This window comes from Marmota flaviventris, chromosome 4 (genome assembly GCF_047511675.1).
Source record: "Marmota flaviventris isolate mMarFla1 chromosome 4, mMarFla1.hap1, whole genome shotgun sequence".
Classification (NCBI taxonomy): Eukaryota; Metazoa; Chordata; class Mammalia; order Rodentia; family Sciuridae; genus Marmota; species Marmota flaviventris.
In genome coordinates this window covers 114,914,457-114,934,452 of record NC_092501.1, presented here as the reverse complement: position 1 = coordinate 114,934,452, position 19,996 = coordinate 114,914,457, and the positions used below count along the sequence as shown (strand labels likewise).

Genomic DNA, 19,996 nt, shown 5'->3' with positions numbered 1-19,996 from the left:
GGCTACTAGAGCAAAAATGCATGTTTTATGTAAATTTTGAATGGAGAATATGTTAAGAGCATGATTTTTAAACTTATTTGGGGTTCATTTTCAAACGTTAAAAAAAAAAAAGTTATTTCACTTGATACGCTAGCCTCAGAGAAGAGATCCAGTACCTGTGCCCAGTGCTAAAGGTTCATTGTTAGCATGGCTTCTGCTGGCCAATGTGCCATATTCTTTTTGGACTGATAAATTGCATCAAAGCCCATTCTTCCTTGTCTTGACCCAAAGATGTCACCATTCCTAGTTGTCACCACATAACATGTTGACTGGACACTTTTTCTAAAAAGGGGTAGAACTGCTTAGTTCTCTTTTACAACTTAAGCAAGTAATATAAATAATAGTTTGGGGGACCACTAAAAAATATGCTAGTCTGAATAGATCTAAGCAGTAGTAATTTCCCCTAAAGTCTATAATGTCCAATAAGTCTACTTCAAACATGAAGGAGAAAGAAACAAGCACTAATTAGTTAGTGAAGAAGCATAAAGGATATATCAAGTGGCAGCCTTCTGTAGAATGTTTTAATGTTAATGTAAATTCTATATTGATGAACTTGAATTTAGTATTATCTCAAGGCCCTGCTTGTTTGGCTTATATACAAATAAAATGAAGACCATTCATTAAGTTGAAATGATGAGGAGGAACAAGAGAATGACCAACATAAAATCTTCAGACAATTCTGTGTGGTATTGGCTTTTTGTGATTTAAAACTGTGAGGCTAACATCCTTAATTTAAGAAGGAAAAAAAAATTATTGCTTTTATACTGGTACTTGAGGTACTGTTTAAATGTCTGGTTAACCAAGACACTTGAAATGAACTACATCTATTTTATAGCCATCAGCAATGGTCTTTACTATCTCCAGTTGGAAAAAATAGGAACTGCACACATCAATCCAGTTCATGAGTAACATTTGCTGACAGCCACTCCAATAAGGAAAATGTCATAATCATTAATGGAAGCTACCAGGAACACCTTTAAAAATAATAATCTTATAGCAACTTTTTAGGGTTATTTTGCCCACAAAGACGAAAAAGCTAAGAACATATAGTTTTAGACATATTAATGTGACTTTGTGACATTTAGTTATGTTACCTGGCCTATGACTCCATAGGTGCTATTAATGCTTTATGGCACTGGGATACAATAAAATGGTGACATTAAAATACAGACAATTCTGTCCATGGAACCACTGGGATGTGGTTAAGGTGTGGTACTAACTAAAGGACATTGGGGTCCTTTTCCTAAGTCAAAAACTCACCTTTCTACCTGTGGTCCTATGCTCAACTTGCTAATTCTATTTTCTCCCTAAAGTAAGAAGCACCACATATAGATGGGTAACAATGTTTTCTGCTAATGACAATTCCTAGGACGAATGGTCAAAAGGGTCACTGTGGAATTCAAAGAGAAAAAAAGAGCCTTTATAGACTTTTCTTCAAAAGATAGGAAGGGGAGGGAGGGACCGCAGGTAGAAAAACTGAACATAGGTCTCTATATTCCCATTTAAGCAATGCATCAAAACTTTTTATTGAAGACAGTGTACACTGTCAAAAAATAGATTTAGAGCCTTCAGAGCACTGTGCTAAATGATACTGTGAATATCCAGAGGTATGAAGACAAAGTTACTCCCCCATCAACTTAGTTTGCAAGTAAATAACAAAGACAGATAAATTACGTAATATACAAGGAAGCATACAAACCCCTGGCATACAAACCCCTGAGGACAACACATGCAATGAAAAAGCTATTGTCCCAGATTTTCTGCAAGTTTTAATGTTTTCTTTCATTGGTTAGCACACGTGAACTACCAGGTCAGTGAAGCAAAAGATCTGTCCACTGATGTTATTAGGAACACAACAGCCACCAAGTGTCAACCTCATGGGCTTAAATTAATTTGTCATTGTCATCACAGTCAAGTATGATGATATTTTAAAATAATTTGCCAGATACAATTTAATTCAATTGTTTGCATCATTTAACTGGGTTGTTAGGAGGGATTTCCAATACGAGGGAAATCTGCAAAAGGAAGAGGCCTCAAAACACACCTGATTCAGGTACAATTTTCATAAACCAATACCCTCTAGAACAATTAGTTTTGTTTTTCAGTGTGAACAAAAATCACACTTACTTTGAAAGACCTTGAGCTCCCCAAATTCTGATTCAGCGGGCCTAGGTGGGACTCAGGAACTCACTCTGGTACTCCTAGTGAACCACACCTAGGACCACATGAAAAATTTGTTCCACACTCCACCTCTGTCAGCCATTAAACATTTCCTCAGACTGCTCATATATAAATTCCTCATCATTTATATCTTACTTTAAAAGACAGGTGTCCCTGAGACAAGCCATGTGAAGGGTATAGATAAGAAGTACAAGAGGATTTCAAAGAAGACAAGGAGTTGGTATATTTAGGCTAGGCTTTACTGCCAAGAAAAGACAGGCAGCAGTTAGTTCAAGAGAATTCAACAGGCTTTTGGTATGTAGGAAGAATTATGAGGTGCGTCATTTATTCAAGTGATCTATTTCTAATAATCTCATAAATATATATTTAGTACCTAAATATTGAAGATTAGTTATATCAAAGCATGATATGACACTATTTGATTAACAAAGCAAATGACAAGTAATTGATACAACAAAGTTAAACTTGAAGGGGAAGAAAGGATCTGTCTTTTCCTAATCATGATCTGGGATTGATGATATGGCAAAGTGCTATTTGCATTTTTTAAGTCCAAACCATTTCTTTTCACCAATAACTTATGAATACATACTTGAACCTGGTAACTTCTGGTCCATACACCTGTGTTTAGCTTAATGTCAACACCAATTATAAAGATCATAAAAATGTAATGTACTCCACTTCTAATCATAACACTAAACATACCTCTAAAATCTAAGGGTCATCTCCCAGGCAACTACAAAACACATTGATGTGAAAATGCTCTTCAAGGGCCCTGGATTTAACATCTCAGAAAGATCCAAAAATAACACTGAAGCTTTCCTACCCCTTAGGACAAGAGTGGAGCTGGCTCTTTGAGAACAAAGAAAAACTTTCAAGTTGACTGGCTCTTTATGTGGTTAGGGGTGCTTTTTTAGTCTGTGTGGAGAAAAAAAAAGTGAAATGTTAGGAATAGGTGAGAATTCAGAAAAGCTCTTCAGACTCTTTTAATCATTCATTCAAAACTATAATTCTACCTCCCTCAGAAAGACAATCACCATGCCCTTATCCAGGCTTCTTTACTGTGACACACGGAGGAATCCACATCTCCCTCTTCCATTATCACGATTATGTGAAAGGAAACTCGTCAGAAAAGACAGCATTCAGGCACAGGGGCACATACCATTAATTCAAGCTACTCAAGAGGCTGAGGCAGGAGGATTGCAAGTTCAAGGCAACTTAGGAAGACCCTGTATGAAAATAAATAATAATACATAAAAGGCTGGGGATTGTAGCACAGTGGTAGAGTGCCCATAGTTCAATCCCAGTACCATTTTAAAAAAGAAAAAGACAAGCTTTCAAAAGAAGGCATCATTCAAGTGTCCACAGGAGAGAAACATGTATTCTAATAAGAATACAACAAAGTTTTCAAGGGATCAGAAGGTTGCATCACACCTTCTAGGAAAGAACCACCTCTCTAGAAATGCTAATTAACAAATTTTTCTTGGAACTCTCCCCTAGCTTATGCATCACAGTGGCTGGGCATCTAACAAGTTACCTTACTATCAGATCAAAAATTATTCTACAATATATCCAGAAAAATGCAATTAAAATCTTTGAATCACTTTAAAAGTGGGTCCAGTTTTAGGGTAAGAGAATCCACTTCATCCAGAGAATGCTAAAAAGCAAGTATTTGCCGTAAAGAGAATTATGCTGGTTGCAGAGCTCCCAGAATCAAAACAAAATTTGTAAGAACAAATTTCTCATACTCTTTGAGTAATTCTACTTCTAGAATCCACACTTAAGAAATAAGAAACACAATTCAAGGTTCATATATAAATATGTATGTAGGGACAGCATTACGTTAAGGAGCTAGAATTGTAATGAACCTTAAATTTCCCAAAAGATGGGATAAATTAAATAAATCCTAATGTGACTGCACAAAAGGTTTGCTCTGCCCACAACACAACAAAAATCATGAGGTAAGGCAGTGGGAAAGAAGTTTATTAGAATGAACTAGAAAATCAGAAGGTGGCAGGGATTCTCACCCCTAGGGCTAAATTGACAGGAAGCTAATAGGAGATGGATGACCCCAGAAAGGTAGGCACCTTATCACAGGTATAGGTTTATGGCTCAATGACACAAATCTGATCTTAATTGCCTAGTCACAAGATGTTTGAGTTCTACAGATCAAGAACAATGATGACTACTTCCTCGCACTATTCTTATAACTGATTAGTTTGTCCAAGAGCAGTTCCTGACATTATTACACCACCAGCATGTTAGAGGGAAAAGCTTCCAGAGAACCTCTTGATGTCCACCAGACTCATGGTAATGAGGAAAACATACTTCACCTGATTACTGTGAAAGACAAGGGTCAGGTAAGGTTATGTAGGAAGTCAGGCTGGAGATCTGGTCTCAATGCTTGATTTCAATAGTCCTGCCATAATGAACTATAATGACATGGCAAAATGCTTACAATATTACATGAAAAAAAAAATGTTGCACTTAAAATAGCATATGCAATATAATTCCAACTATATATTAATATACACATTTATAGAAAAAATAAGACAGGAACAATTGCTAATTTTATATAACTAGGTTGTGGAATTTGGGACTTTTATAATAATTTCATACATTTTCCCAGTCTTACACAATACATGCATTTATTTTTATAATAAGAAATGCTTTTTTAAAGTTACTGTGGATAATACTTTTCGTACTGAACAGAATATATAAATTAGTTCCTTTTCAAACAAAAATATATTAGTAAAAAGTGAAAAAGAATACTGTTGGGTACAGACTTAAATAGGTTGAGTTTTTAGTGCACATTTGCAAGTATTTCAGAATATATTAAGCACATTATTCATTTGTTTCCTAATTCACATATATAAATTAACCAATCTCAAAAAGCTCCTTGGTTCTGTGAATTATTGATGTTGTCACCTGCTAGAGACTTAATTCCAAGAAAAATATACGAATCACTACATCACAAGCACAACTCCTTTTGACACAAATTCAATTTCTGTGGCAACAATAATATATTGACTTAGCTTTATTTTTCTATTTTATGACACTTACTAATGGTGGAGATAAAAGAAATCTATCATCTTTCTTTATTGTAAATGTAAATGATATCATGCCATCTTGAGAAAGTTAAGGTAAATATCATTCACCACTTTCATTACCACTTGATAATCCCTTAATGTAAATAAGCCCATAATGCCAAAATATAAGGGGAAAAAAAGACAGGATTTTTCAAGCAAGACCTATCTCATAATCCTAATTTTTTTCCTACTACATAATATAATTAGGCTGCCAACATGTGAAAGACTTATATTAAATATGAAGAATATCTAGTCTCTAACCCTGGGAGCTTAACCAAAATGCAAGACAATGGAATAAGCACCATAACAAGGCATTTTATTGTGATTGAAAGACTCTACCTGCTAATTACCTATGCTTAAATACATGCTAATTAACATGCAAACATTACAGTAATGATATAAGACCAAAGTCAATTTTTGAGCCATGATTCAGATAAAACTTATAAAACAGAATCCATTCTTCTTACAGATTAAGAGATTCCTAAAATATCCATTTGTGCAAACATTAAACATTACTATATTCTTGACAAGACAAACATCCATAAATAAAACACATATCTGTCCTAGAGGAACTTTCTATTGAAAAACAGGTAATAAACACAAGTAACACAAATAAACATACAGAGGATACTGGAAGGTGATGAATACTCTTGATAAAAATGAAAACTGGTATAGACTAAGGGAAGCCTGGAATTTAGGGTGAAAGGGTTTTCAGGTGGGAATTGGGGTAGGCCTAGGTTTTACTGAGAAAGTGGCATTGAGCAAAGAGTTGCTAGTAAGCTAAAGAGTTAGCTCTGTGGATTTTCCGGGTGGGGAGACAGGGGATGGAGGTGGGTAGGTAGATAGAAAGAACAGCCAGAAGAAAGCTATTAGGAAGGAGCTGCCTGGTTCAAGGAAAAAATGATACCATTGTAGCTCCCGCAGTACAAAATAAAGTCAGGAGAAGGAGACAGACTCTTTCCAGACCAATTGAAGACTATGGGGTTTTATTCTTCTAACTGAATAGTCACATATTTTGTAAGTACAAAACATATTTTATCAATTACCAACTTAAGCAGTATGTAATGTCAAACCAGCTTATTAAACAATTACATGATGGAGGAGAGAAAGATCTGTACTCAAACAATCATTTACTTCAAAGCCCTTTAAGTGGCTTGTTTGATTGTGCTGCCAGCAGTCATTACTAGAAGGTATGTATTAGAAATATTCCCCAAACACTGAGAGCCAGTATTCAATTTTGGGACAAACAGTTAATTCTGTTAACTAGTTTTTAACATAGAATTAGTCTGAGGAGTGGAGGGAATACCCAAATTTGTTTAGAGAAAGGAGGATTAGAAAAAAAAACTGATTTACAACCATTTAAACATAATCTGAGGACCCTCAGAACTTTGAGCATCATCCCTGAGAAGTCCCCATTCAGAGGACTGCATACAGCATAGTTCTTCAAGTCATATCTAAGCGAGGCCTCAGGGACCCTTGCAGAAAGTCAGGCACCAGCCTTGGATGCCCCTCCTCCAGGCTCCTATGATGGAGGACCCCTCTCCTTCCTGCAGTTGCTAATCCCTGGATTACCTCAGTATCTCCAAATTGCCCTGCCCCTTTCAACATTTCTGAAAGCGACCCCACATTAAATCAACCTATTAGGGTTCAAATTTCTTCTCTGGGCCAGACTGAGACAGTGCCCCACTCCCATCCCTATCTGAAGAGCCACAGACTGCTTCTGTTGCCCTACAAGTCCTCCCACTTACCCTTCAAACACTGCCACCTTCAGGAAGGTTCTCTAACTTCCCACACCAAGTGTGCCTCTCCTAGGAGCCTTGTAAGGTGTGGCAAAAGCAGTTATTGATCAGAAACAGCCAGTAGAGTTCTAGGATCAAACTCAACTGAATTGGAATTTGGCTCTGATGGCCAGAGAGAAAGAGAGAGAGAGAGATAAAGTGGGGAGGCTTGGTAGGAAAGACTTAACAGAGAAGGCCATGCAAAGTACACTACTCTGGGGCTGAGGAGGCTCTTATCAGACTTTTCCCTTCCTTCCCACTAAGATCCCCACAGGCATCACCTGGTTCCAGTGATCATGCAGTTTTATGTTTGTCTCATTTTTTTCTTTTTTTTTTAATCCCTGCACCTACCATAGAACAGGGAACATTTTAGTCCAGTGGTGATTTTCAATCTGACTTCACATGAGAATCACCTAGGAGTGTTTCTTTCCTGATATACAGATGCCTGACTAACTCACCAGACCAACTGCATCAGAATACCCATATCCAGGCTTGCCCTGGATAATCCTAAAGCTCTACCTGTGACTCTAAGGAACAGAACCACCAGGGTTAGGGACTACTAAATCAGGGAAACTTGTAAGCAGAATCTTCTAAGACTATCATCAAGGAATATCCAAAGATGATAGACACCTATTGATTTTTCTGCCTTGTGCATGCCATCCCTTGAGTGCCTATGTTGTAAGCATGGGCCCAACAGTCCGAACTGCTCTTTGTGTGTCAGCCCTGGCCACTGTTGAACACGTGGTAGAATATAAACCCAAACAGAGCCAGTCAAATCCTTACTCTCCTGGAAACCTGGAATTGATTTTCAGAGACAAAAATCAGAATCTACTCTAGCACAGACCAAGGGTATATATGTATATCTGAAATTTCAAGGCTTCAAACTTGGCAGGATGAAGTTATCAGCACTGGAAACCATATTATGCAGAGATACAACAATGAATCAAATGCCTAGAGGGAGCAAAAAGAGAATGGAAACAGGGAGGTGGGAGGGAGAAAGAGAATACACAGTACTGGCTGCCAGCTCTCAGTTCCTGGTTCTAGTCCCACATGAGGGCAGGCTATATTAACAATAGTTCCTCCCTTTGTTTTTTAAAGTTGCTTCCTCAAATAAGGTTGCTTCCTCATGATAAAAATATAGTTAGTTAATAGTTCTTATTTTGTAATTTCTCATTTATACTTTTTTAAAGTACCACAAACCTTATTACCATAAGCCACAAAAATAACCATGTTCTAACATGTTACTAAAAAGTCAGAAATTAATTATAAGTCAATAACTAATAAAATTTAACTGTTAATGTATTGATAAAGTTTGAACTTTTAAGGACTAAATTATCACTAGGTTTTCTTGCATAATTGTATTAGTAACTTCTATTACTATCCTCTAAATTATTTTATTACTTAAAATGAGTGAAAAAGATTGCATATTTACAAAGTTAACATCTGAAAAAGTAAGAAAAAGAACATTATACCAGCTCTTACATTTACTTCCAGTATTATCCATAAAATGGGTTATATTTATATTTCTTTTAGAACCATTCACCAAGATATAGTAATTGAACAAATAGGCTACCAGAGGACTACTGCTTTTTCTTTTATAATGGAAAACATTCAAGGACTCTAAGAGCATGGAGCCTAAAGAGAGTGAGGTATTCCTGGTGGAATGGGGCTAGGTCAAGAGATAGTAAAGACCATTGCTGATGGCTATAAAATAGATGTAGTTCATTTCAAGTGTCTTGGTTAACCAGACATTTAAACAGTACCTCAAGTACCAGTATAAAAGCAATAATTTTTTTTCCTTCTTAAATTAAGGATGTTAGCCTCACAGTTTTAAATCACAAAAAGCCAATACCACACAGAATTGTCTGAAGATTTTATGTTGGTCATTCTCTTGTTCCTCCTCATCATTTCAACTTAATGAATGGTCTTCATTTTATTTGTATATAAGCCAAACAAGCAGGGCCTTGAGATAATACTAAATTCAAGTTCATCAATATAGAATTTACATTAACATTAAAACATTCTACAGAAGGCTGCCACTTGATATAGTTTATATGAAGAAGACAGCTATATGTAAATGTTTTTTAGTAAATTGTATGAAAATGTTGAGAAAGCCTTTATACACACTTTTCTCTTGAAATTTAAATTTCTGTTGCTGTGGGTACATTGTTTCCTGAACAGTGTCATTTTGGAATTTTTATTTATCATAGATAGGGTAAACACTGTATTCTCACCAATAAGCTTAAGAAATGAAAATTCATAAATTCTATTGAAATTCCTTTTTTAAAAAATCACTGTATCTCCTTGTAATCTTTGTCATTCATTTCTTTGAAGTCTTACAGGATTTTTTAATTTTAATTTTTTAAAAGGGATATATATTTATCATCCATCTATAAACCCTAGAAGTAAATCAGTAAATGGAATTAATACCCAATAGCTTTCTAATCTCTTCATCTTTGAGTATCATGCATGTCATAACTCCTGGAAAGGAAGGAGGCACCAGGATGATTTGATACGTCATATAAGAGCTCTCTGTGTGTTGAGGGACTTGGGGTATACCCAAGCAGTTGTGATTGAAGTCATGCCATCATGGTTTAAAGATGACTAAATAACCTGAGTACCACAGCTCACCAAAAGTTGTAGTGTAGAATTTCTTGAAACCCTTAGTACATGGATTATTTGTGAGATTCATGATTCTGCAGTTATTTAGCCAGTTTTATTGGAAAGTATCCTATCAGGATATGCGGGTTTATCTCTTAATTGCTACATTTTTCCAAGGTGAGCTGTTTATTTGGATGTCCTAAAATAAAAACCTTGTAATATTCATTTTTAAATAAAAGATTTGAACATTGGTGACATTAATTATGGACTTCAGAATTAAATTGTTTTTGTTTATTGAAAACCTGGATGGAATTCTATTCATAATGACAATACAATTCATTTTTAATGAAAAAATTGACAACTTGAGAAATGAACATGAAAAATGGAGTATATATAATCTACATTCAGAAATTCAAAGTGACAGTTTCATTTCTTTATAAAAGGCGATTGTCTTCAATTAAAACTGGGCTCTGATGTCCCTTAGTCTCTCTTCTGAGGGTTTTTCTTATTGATATGTTGTTCCGATCCTGCTTTTAGTTATTTTATGCTTACGTTTATAAAAGCTTTTGGAAGTCACTTTCTGTGGTGGCTAGTTTAGACTTGTGCTTATAATAGGAATCTGAATGCTTGGCTAAGTGCCACATTCCTCTTGTAACTTTATCCTGCTTGGTTCATTAATTCATTCAAGAGTGATTTAAATGTTATACATATACCCTAAATGTCCATTTCTTTTTTTATTAAAGATCCCAGTGCTGGTTGGCAAGGATGTGTGAAGACTACCAGAAACACATCTGGATCATTGAAGGACTAGGCCTGGCAGTGTGGCTTTAGAACCCCACCGTTAATACAGTGATGAAAGGGGCTCAGACTGGATTCATTATGGCTATATATCCTTGGCCAAATTAATCAATCTCTGAACCTCAGTAGTCCAATCTGTTAAGTGGAAATAATCAATATTTATGCTTATAGATTTTTGTGGGGTTAGTTGAATTAATGTGCATGACAATAGGTTAGGCATAGTGCCCAACTGTTAATATGTGACAGCTTTTACTAGTTTAATGTTTGTGATTCTTTGATGGACTCTCAAGTAGGGTAGATCCCGTCACTGCTGTTTAAAATTCTCTAGGGTGGTCATCTTGAAGGGGATGTGACAGGATCTCAGTTATTAATGGCATTTTGACCTTTTTCCTGCTGCTGGACACAGGGATTGTGTTCTGGGTCCCTTCTGTTCATTGGCATGAGAGAGACATCAAGAGATTTGGTCCCTGGACATATCCCCATGCTTTCTGTTTCATCCCAGCCTCCAGCTTCTTGACCTTGCCTCTCTGTCTTTCACTGTTAGTCTTCTATTACCAACCATTGCTACACACTAAACCCACACTCCACAAAGGTAACCCTGGGGCTTCCTTTTAACCAGGATGCCTTGAAACTCCTCACCTCCTCAAACCTCACCTAAGGTAGAATATAAATAAATAAGATGACCTTTGGCTGCCTTATCACATTGCCTCAGATCTCCAAGCTTGGAGCAATGTGGCGGCTTCTCTGGCTGAACTGGGCTGCTGTGTCCTTGTGGAAACTGTCCCAGCTGTGTGAACTGATGCCCTTGGACTGTGGGTCCTGAATGCTGTTAGATAATCATCATCACAATAGCCACATACTTTGAGCTTTCTCAGTGGGCAGGCGCTGTTTTAATCACTGCATTGTGGGGCTTTAAAGTGGAACTCTCACTTCCCCTGTCTTGCAAATGATGGAACTGAGAGAGGTTAGGGAACTTCAGTATCTGCCACAGCAGGGGTGAGGGCTGATGGAGGTGAACTCTAGAGCCCTGACTTTTAACTAGCATTTATGCTAAACTTTTATCACTCTCTTTACCCTATCTAGGGACTTGATTCCCTTTTGTTGTAAATAACTGTGTTTTTTTTTTTAATGAAAAAGTAATGTCTGCACATCTTAAGAAGTCCAACAGCATAAGAGTAGGAAATTCACTGAGCCTCCCTTCTATTCCAGACCACAGATAAGGTGCCACCCCCACAGAGGCAATGCTGACACTTATTTTCTTTTGTATCTTATTAATGATATCCTTTGTGTATGTATCAACCATCCACTTTTTCCCAAACAAGATATATCACAGCTTTTACTTAAAAGATCTTAGATATAGTTACCCCAGACTCAGTAATCACCTTCATCTCTTGTTCAGAGACAAAATAAAGGCCCCTGTTGCTTGAACTTGCTGTAGGCATAAATATCTGCATCTTTTCTCTTCATCTTTTCTTCATCCAGTTTCTTCATCTTTTCTCTTCCAGTATCCACAAAGAAATGCCTGCTTTCTTATTTAAGGTTCGTCTCTACCAATCTGTGAGACTGTCTTTGGATTCATATCCCTAAGCTTTGAGATTTTATTTCCATCCCAGAATCAAGTTTAAAAAAAAAGAGAATATAGCTAACATAAACATATTTTTCCACTATTAAATCCAATAATGGTGATTTAATTTCAGCAAAACATCATCATCAATCACATTAAATTAATGGTGGTGTTAATTTGAATTTTACTGGTTTTATAGTTTTGTTTTGAATTTTATATGTAAATCTATTTTAGTTTTTTGGTTATAAAAGAGCCATAAACATAAAGTCATACTTAGTTTTATATCTATAAATATATTAGTAACATTTTTATTATCATCCAAGTATAAACTGGAGTACCACAAGATTTTTTTTTCTAAGACTGATTTTTTTTCCTATGTAGGTTTCTTTTTTTCTAAGTTTCATTTATTTGCAAGTTTCATAGTTCAATGAACCCCATTTTACAAATTAAGAAGATACCCCTCAGAAAATTTTAGATACTTTCTCTGTCCATTCAGCCCTCAAATCAGAATTCTACATCAACACAAATGTCACTTGATATGTGTGAAAATACCTCAGTTCTACCTCCACTATACTATGAGATAAAATCCTGGCTCAATTAAGATTTCCCAGTATCAGAAAGTTATTCACATATCAAATATATGTTCCCAGTGCCTTACAATATAGGCAAAAATTGTACTGATATTTTACTACTATGACAATAAAATAGTAATCCTATAAATGGCAAATATTAACATATAGGTTACAGTGAGCCAAGTGCTATTCTAGCCACTGACACACTGACATGTTAACTTTTAATCTGCATAATAGCCCCATTTTACACACAGGAAAGAGGCACAGTGAGAAGTTAAGCAATTGGGCAAGTTCACAAAGCTATTGTGACATAGCTGGATACAAGACCTGGGAATAATACAAGTCAATGCCCTTAAATGTTATTCATAATGACCTCTTCTATAAGAAACTCTAAGAAAGAATGGCAATTGGTCTTGTGAAAAATAAAATCTATGGCAAGCATTTCCAAATACTTTTCACTAACTAGCAGTAATTTGAATGTTTCAGAATCAAAATTTAGCTTACTTAAACTCTTAAATTCTCCCCTAATAATAACCATTTGATTTGCTATTTGAGAAGAAATTAGTCCCAATGGTAAGGTATTTCAATGCCATCCTGCTGCTATTGAGAAAACTGTTACCTTTGTAGATCCTGTTCAAAGAAAGCCCATGCTTTGATCCTTAATATCCCATGAAGTAAAAGGTTATGCTTAATCTATATTTTATAGATCTAAAAGTCAAATTAGTGTCTGAGATAAACAAGAAAGAGTGTGATGGTAAGCATATTCTTTAGCATTCATTTCCTTCCTGGTTTAGAGGATACTATGTGCTGAGTTAAAGACAATTACATTAGTGTAATACGTAGCAGTTTTTTCTTGTATTATTCTGCAAGCATAAACAAGTTATATACATGTTAATTTACATTCTATATAAAAAGCCAATTTTAACTCCAATTTATAAGGCAATAAATATATAAAGATTCTAGGACACAGCAATAAAGTTATGCCATAAAGTAGAGTTAATTTCAGACAACAATAATAAAAGCATGACAAATTTTAGCATTCCACCAACTGCATAAAGGTGTTTCAGGTAACATCTGTTCAGAAGCAATTGCTACAAGATAGACTAGATGAGATGCAAGGTTTCACAGTATAATAAATGTATGTCAGTTTGCTTGCTTCATAATTAAAGACATGAGTCTTTAAAAAAAGCAATTAAGCCCTGCTCTAAATCTGAGACAATCATCCCTACCCCCACCCCTTTTTACCCTCAAAGATCCAGAGTAGTCCAGAAGTATTCAATACCATATATCATCTGTTTTTAGCATCTAAATGTACTCCCCCCAGAAGTCACTTGACATATTCTTATGATAGATCATATGTTAAGACCAAAAAAATTGTTTTATTAGGAATAATAAATAGAAAAGAAAGTCTGGGAAATTTCAGAGCAATTTCTTGAAAGAGTGGCCTAAATAAATGATTTTACCTTCATCAAAATGTTACTATGTCTGAGATGTTTGGTAGAACTTTGGCATGCATAAAATCAGGGGCCTGATGCCTTCAACTAAAAACACTCTCAATTCTTGACAACTAACTCTAGGACAACTGAAAATGTCAGTTAAGCTGAGAATTAAAGTAAAGGAATAATTCTTTTTTAAATAGAGCATCTTCAGCTTCATCTTTTCTCAGTCTTCTTAACTATAAAAATGATACACCACACAAAAGCCAAATAAAGGTTTAGACTCTTATCCCATTTTTCATTTTTTATTGTATTTGATTATCTTACATCTGCCCAAATTACAAACCTTCCAAAAAAATTCAAGTAATACAAGGAAGAGAGTTAAACAAATCTGATGGTTCTCCTATAACCTTATAATGTGGTCATCCTGGAAACTATACTACCTGCTTAGTTTCCTATGGCAGCTGTAACAAATTACCACAAATCTGAAGGTTCAAAATACTGAAAATTCATTCTCTCAGTTCTGGAGGCTAGAAGTCCCAAATCAGTTTTCAGGGCCAAAATCAACGTGTGGTTGGGACTGCTCGCTTTTTTCAAGCGCGCGCGCTCTCTCCCCCCACTCCCCCCTCCCCCCTCCCCTTATCCCTCTCCCGTTGGGGAGAACCACTACCTGACTCTCATACCTTCTGATCACCCATTTCTACCTCTGTAGCCACACAAGGATACATGTATGTGCACTTAGGACCCAAGCTGACACCCAGACTAATCTGCACATTTTTTAAATCCTTAATCATGTATGCAGAGTCCATTTTGCTATATCATGTAACATTTACAGGTTCCCAGGATCCAGGAGTGGATATCTTTTGGAAAGTCATTACTCAGTTTACTACACCTGCCTCAAAATAAACTCAAAGCAATTAGCAAGGATGTACTAATCTCATCAAGCCTCCTTTGTTTTCAACTTTGAATTCCCACTTCAGTAAACAAAAGGTCTCCAACCTTATACCTCTTTCCACCTTACAACCTGCATATAACCAGGAAATCACTAACTATTCATTAAAGGCATTATGACAGGTGTGATGGTGCACACCTGTAATTCCAGCAACTCAGGACGCTGCAGCTAGAGGACTGTAAGTTGGAGGCCAGCCTTGGCAACTTAGAAAAATTTCGTCTCGAAATTAAAATAAAATAAAATAAAAATCTGGGATGTTGCTCAGTGGTAGAGCACCTGTGAGTTCAATCCCAGGTACTACCAAAAAAAAAAAAAAGGCATCACTAATTATTGTTAATGGTTCTCTTAAATGAGACAATCAGTGAAGATTAAAATTCCCAGCAGCTATGAAAGAGTAATACAGGACAGTGATTAAGGATCAAAGCTATGTGACCTTAGGCAGTCTCTTCATATGATAAACACAGATAATATAAAATTTGTAAGTCATGGACTTGGACTGAGCACCTGCACTGAGCCTGACAGACCAAACCAATATCATTTAGTCACAGTAACTTGAGTTTGGCAAGCTGAAGAAGGCCAGCCAGCCAGTTAACTAATTAGGCTATAACCAACTGTTAAGCTTTAACCAAATGACCACTTTGATTGACTAAGCTGTCATCAATTAAATTGTTTTCTATGACCTCACTATTTTCCTATAAATTCTGTCTGATCACAACGTTGGAGTTCTCGGAACTGCCTCTAGTTCTAGGAACTGTCCAATTTGCAAATCATTCTTATTTTGCTTTGCTCAAATAAAAAGGCAGGCAAACCAAAACAGCTACTTAGGAGGCATCCTTAAAATTGGTATATTAGCCTTAGGCCAGAAATTCAGGTAAAGCTGAGCATAGACCTCCAGCCCTTCTTAAGAATCCCAGTGCTGGGGCTGGGGCTGGGGTTGTGGCTCAGCGGTAGAGCGCTTGCCTGGCATGCGTGAGGCCCCGGGTTCGATCCTCAACACCCACATAAAAATAAATAAACAAAATAAAGGTATTGTGAAATAAAGGTATTGTGTCTAACCAAAAAATAAATATTTTTAAAAAAAAAAAGGATCCCAGTTCAAAAAAGTGATCCAAAATTGTCAGTCTGATCAGGTTCCTGGTAGAAACATTCTAAATATTTCCATAGAAAAGCAATCCCAGGGGCCTAGGTTCAGTGGTACAGCACTCACTACAAGTATAAGGTCCTAGATTTGGTTCCCCAAAAAGCAAGCCATTAAGAAAGAAAATTGTCTTGTTTAAGCCTCCTGGAATCCTACAGGTTAAGATAAAGCAATGAAATGAACTTACAAAGATCAACAGGAGCTAGCCACCATGAGGCCAAGCCAAAGACTGCACATACCAGAACAATTATATAAAGACTAGTAACAGACAAGTAAAATGTATTTAAGGGGAGGGGGGGTCTAAAAAAAGGGGACCACTCAGGCAGAATTGAAAAGGAAGCACATACAACTTATCAAAATTTTTTTTTAAATGCTAAAATAAATCAAGAACAAGTTAAATAGCAGATCTAATGTGGTGATCACAACTGATGATGGAATTTCAAAGATCACATGAGTACAAATTACTTCTAAATATGAAATCACAATTCAAATCAAATCCCATCCACACAGTATTTTAGATATGTTTATTCATTTTAGAGCAAAAAAGTTAAGGTGCAGGACAGGCTGAATAAGTTGTCTGCAGGGCATGCCAAACAAAGTTAGCTGCAGGGTTACCTGGCCACTCAAACCCTAGGTCTGGTTCTTTATCACCTGTATGCTTCAAGCCCAAAGGCCTAAGCCCCCACTCAAGGCTGAATGCTTCACCCCCCTGCTCAAGGCTGAACACTCAACCTGCCCCTCAAGGATGAACACTTAACCCCCTTGTGTGCCAACAAGGCAGCTTGCAGACCCAGAGACCCCATTAGATTTGGACTATAAAAACTCCCTCCTCCGGGCCTCTCTCTCTCTCTTGCTCTTGCTCTGTCTCTCTTTCTCTTGCTCTGTCTCTCTTGCTCTTGCTCCGTCTCTCTTGCTCTTGCTCTGTCTCTCTTGTTCTTGCTGTCTCTCTTGCACACGCGCTCTCTCTTTCTCTCTCTCTTTCTCTCTTTTCTCCTCTGTTGCACTGCTGCAATAAAGATCTCTTGGTCACTCCGAGTGTTGTGGTCACTTTCCTTTCATATTAGATTTTAGATGTCATTCCATCACGCTTTTAACAAATGGTGTGATGCAAAAGGCAATATGGCACACCTAAGCAATGAAAAACACAGAAACTAGAACCCAAATCACAGGATATAGACTTTGATAACACTAAACATAAATATTGATTTGGGTTCTGTTTTCACAACCTCCTTGCTGGGAATTAGGGAAAATAATAACTCCCATGTTCCATATGAGCCACTGGAGTCAAGACAAAACAGAACAATTTTTTTTTTTTTTTTTTTAAATCAGGGATTGAATTCAGGGGCCCTTAACCACTAAGTGACATCCCCATCCCTTTTTATCTTTCTGAGACAGGATCTCCCTAAATTGCTTGGGACCTTGCCAAATTGTTGAGGTTCACTTTGAACTTGGGATACTCCTGCCTCAGTCTCCCAAGCACTGAGATAGGCATGTGCCACCATGCCAAGCTAGAATAAAATTATTAACCCAGGAGTAGATTATAAAAGAAAGTCATGTTCCAGTGGATTTTTCTCATATTGGGCAGAATCTTTCATCGCCAAATTAACTCTCTCCTATTCTACAAATCTGTCAAGAAAACAATGATCAAGTACAGGCTTGGTCATTTTGATACTTAATTTAGTATAATTAATTCCTATTGTTCCTCATTTTCAGTATGCTGATGTATCTCATAGCCATGCTCAGTTGATTTTGGTTTGTAGGAATGAAGATTGAACCCAGGGCCATGCACGTGATGGGCAAGCATTCTTCCACTGAACTACATCCCCAACCCTTTTTATTTTGAGACATAGTCCTGCTAAATTGCCCAGGCTGGCCTAGAACTGGTGATCCTCCTCCTTCAGCCTCCATAGGAGCTAGGATTACAGGGCTGTGTCTAAGGGAAGGCTCAACTCTTGTTTATTTTTTTAAATATTTTTTAGTTGTTGATGGACCTTTATTTTATTTACTTATTTATATGTGGTGCTGAGAATCTAACCCAGTGCCCCACGCTCTACTGCTATGCCAGACTCTAGCCCCTCAACTATTATTTTTAATGATTTTTTTTCTATATTTAACTAAATGTCATATTTAGCAACTGGTTCACAAGCCACTATTCCCTTAATTTGTGAATCATAAGGCAAATTACTCAAGTTTTACTTGTCTACAAAACGCGAATGCTGTGCTATCACTATATTAAAAAATATTTTCCTTACTCTTAAGTCAATGAAGAGGTTAATATTACATTTCAATTTGGTTGGGCCCGACCCACATCTATCAAGCTTCTAGGAGTTACTTACACACACACACAACCAAATGAATCGCTAGTCTTTCACTAGCTAAGACAAAACTTTCAAGGTGCTAATCATGACAGTTCCCTTGAGTGTTGAAGTGAGTAAGTAAAGCAAATCAGAACAGCAAGTTTCAAATACTTAGACTTCTTTCCAAACTAAACATTCTTTAGCAGTGACTACATGGCCCGCCAAGTTTTAAAATGGGCTGTTTCAACTTGGAAAAATGCATCTACCTTAAAAAACTCTTATTGAATTAAAAATTAAGCAGAAAAATAAATACTATCACCTAAAAGTTCACTTTCTGTCTTATACCCTCTTACTCTAAGGAAAAGAGAGAAGTTCTATTTTTTAAAAAATGCAATGTTCACGTAGATGACGTCAACACATACATATTTGAACTGCTTTACAGGTCGGCCTTAAGAAATGTGGGCCAGCACAACAATCAGTGCATTTGTACAATTATCCTAATAGAATTGGACCTATCGTGGTCGATCTATGAAGATCAGCAGCTCTAGATATTTAGAACAAAATTTAGTCCCCAGTCCCGGTGTGCCCAACCTGCCTGTCAGGCACGTCTAAATTTAATGGGCTTGAAGGATGCGAGGACCGGTTCACAGCACCTGAGTGAGGCGACAGCAGCCTCATCCCAGCAGTAGGCGATACTTACAAATTTGGGGCGTTTTTCCCCAGGCTCCTCTGGCCCGCGAGGCAACGGAGGGTGTTGGGGGCCCTTCTTGCGCTGAATCTTGCTCTCCCGGCAGCTGCGGAGCAAGGCGGAGGAGGGATAGGGGGCCCCGGCGGCGGAGCCATAGGCTGGGTGGTGCAGCCGCGGCCGGTGCCGCTCCATCTTTCCCCACAGCACCCGGACCAAGAGAAGGCAATCCTTCACCAAGCACAGTCGGGGCTCAGGGATCAGGGTGGGTTCGCCTTCCTGGTTCCGCCGCCCACGCCTTTGACCCAGCCCAGCCCAACCGCTACAGCACAGGCCCGGGACAACACATCCGAAATCTCCCGCCACCTAGGGTCCGCCTTAGATTCGCCAATCCCGCGCCGCGGGTTCAATTACACGTCATAACCCCGCCCCTTCCGGGACTGTCATAAGGTGATTGGCTGTTCTGCCTGTCTATTCCGCTACTCTACTCCTCCAGCGGTCCTCGCTATGCAACTTAAAGGCACAGAAGGAGTTCGGATTTGTAGACCCAGGCAGAACCAATGAGAAAGTCACTTTCCTCTTTTGGGAATTTGGAGAAACCGCTTCTCGCCAAACTGGAAGGCGATCGAGACTGACTGTGTGCCTTTGGAACACTGATGGAATGCAAATTTATTTACTAGCCTCTTACATGTCTCCGGAGGCTTCGGTAGGATGGCCACAGAAAAGTGCTCGACACTCTGGGAAGGAATGTATGCTGGACACACTTAGCACCCGCACGGTGCCTAAATGATGCCTGTGGGCTCTGGGTTAGGAGAGGGCTCCACCAAAAATTAGCCTGACTGGACACATACCTTTACACAAATAACGGT

General features: G+C 37.5%; 1 protein-coding gene across 1 annotated transcript in view; it reads right to left on the bottom strand.

Moving 5' to 3' along the window:
• Positions 1–19,411, bottom strand: part of Diaph3 (diaphanous related formin 3) — a 474,806-nt gene extending 455,395 nt beyond the window's left edge. The window contains exon 1 of the mRNA XM_027938043.3: positions 19,143–19,411. Coding sequence (XP_027793844.1) covers positions 19,143–19,322 — 180 coding nt within the window. The 5' untranslated portion in view covers positions 19,323–19,411. The remainder of the gene's footprint in view (positions 1–19,142) is intronic.
• Positions 19,412–19,996: the final 585 nt, after the last annotated feature.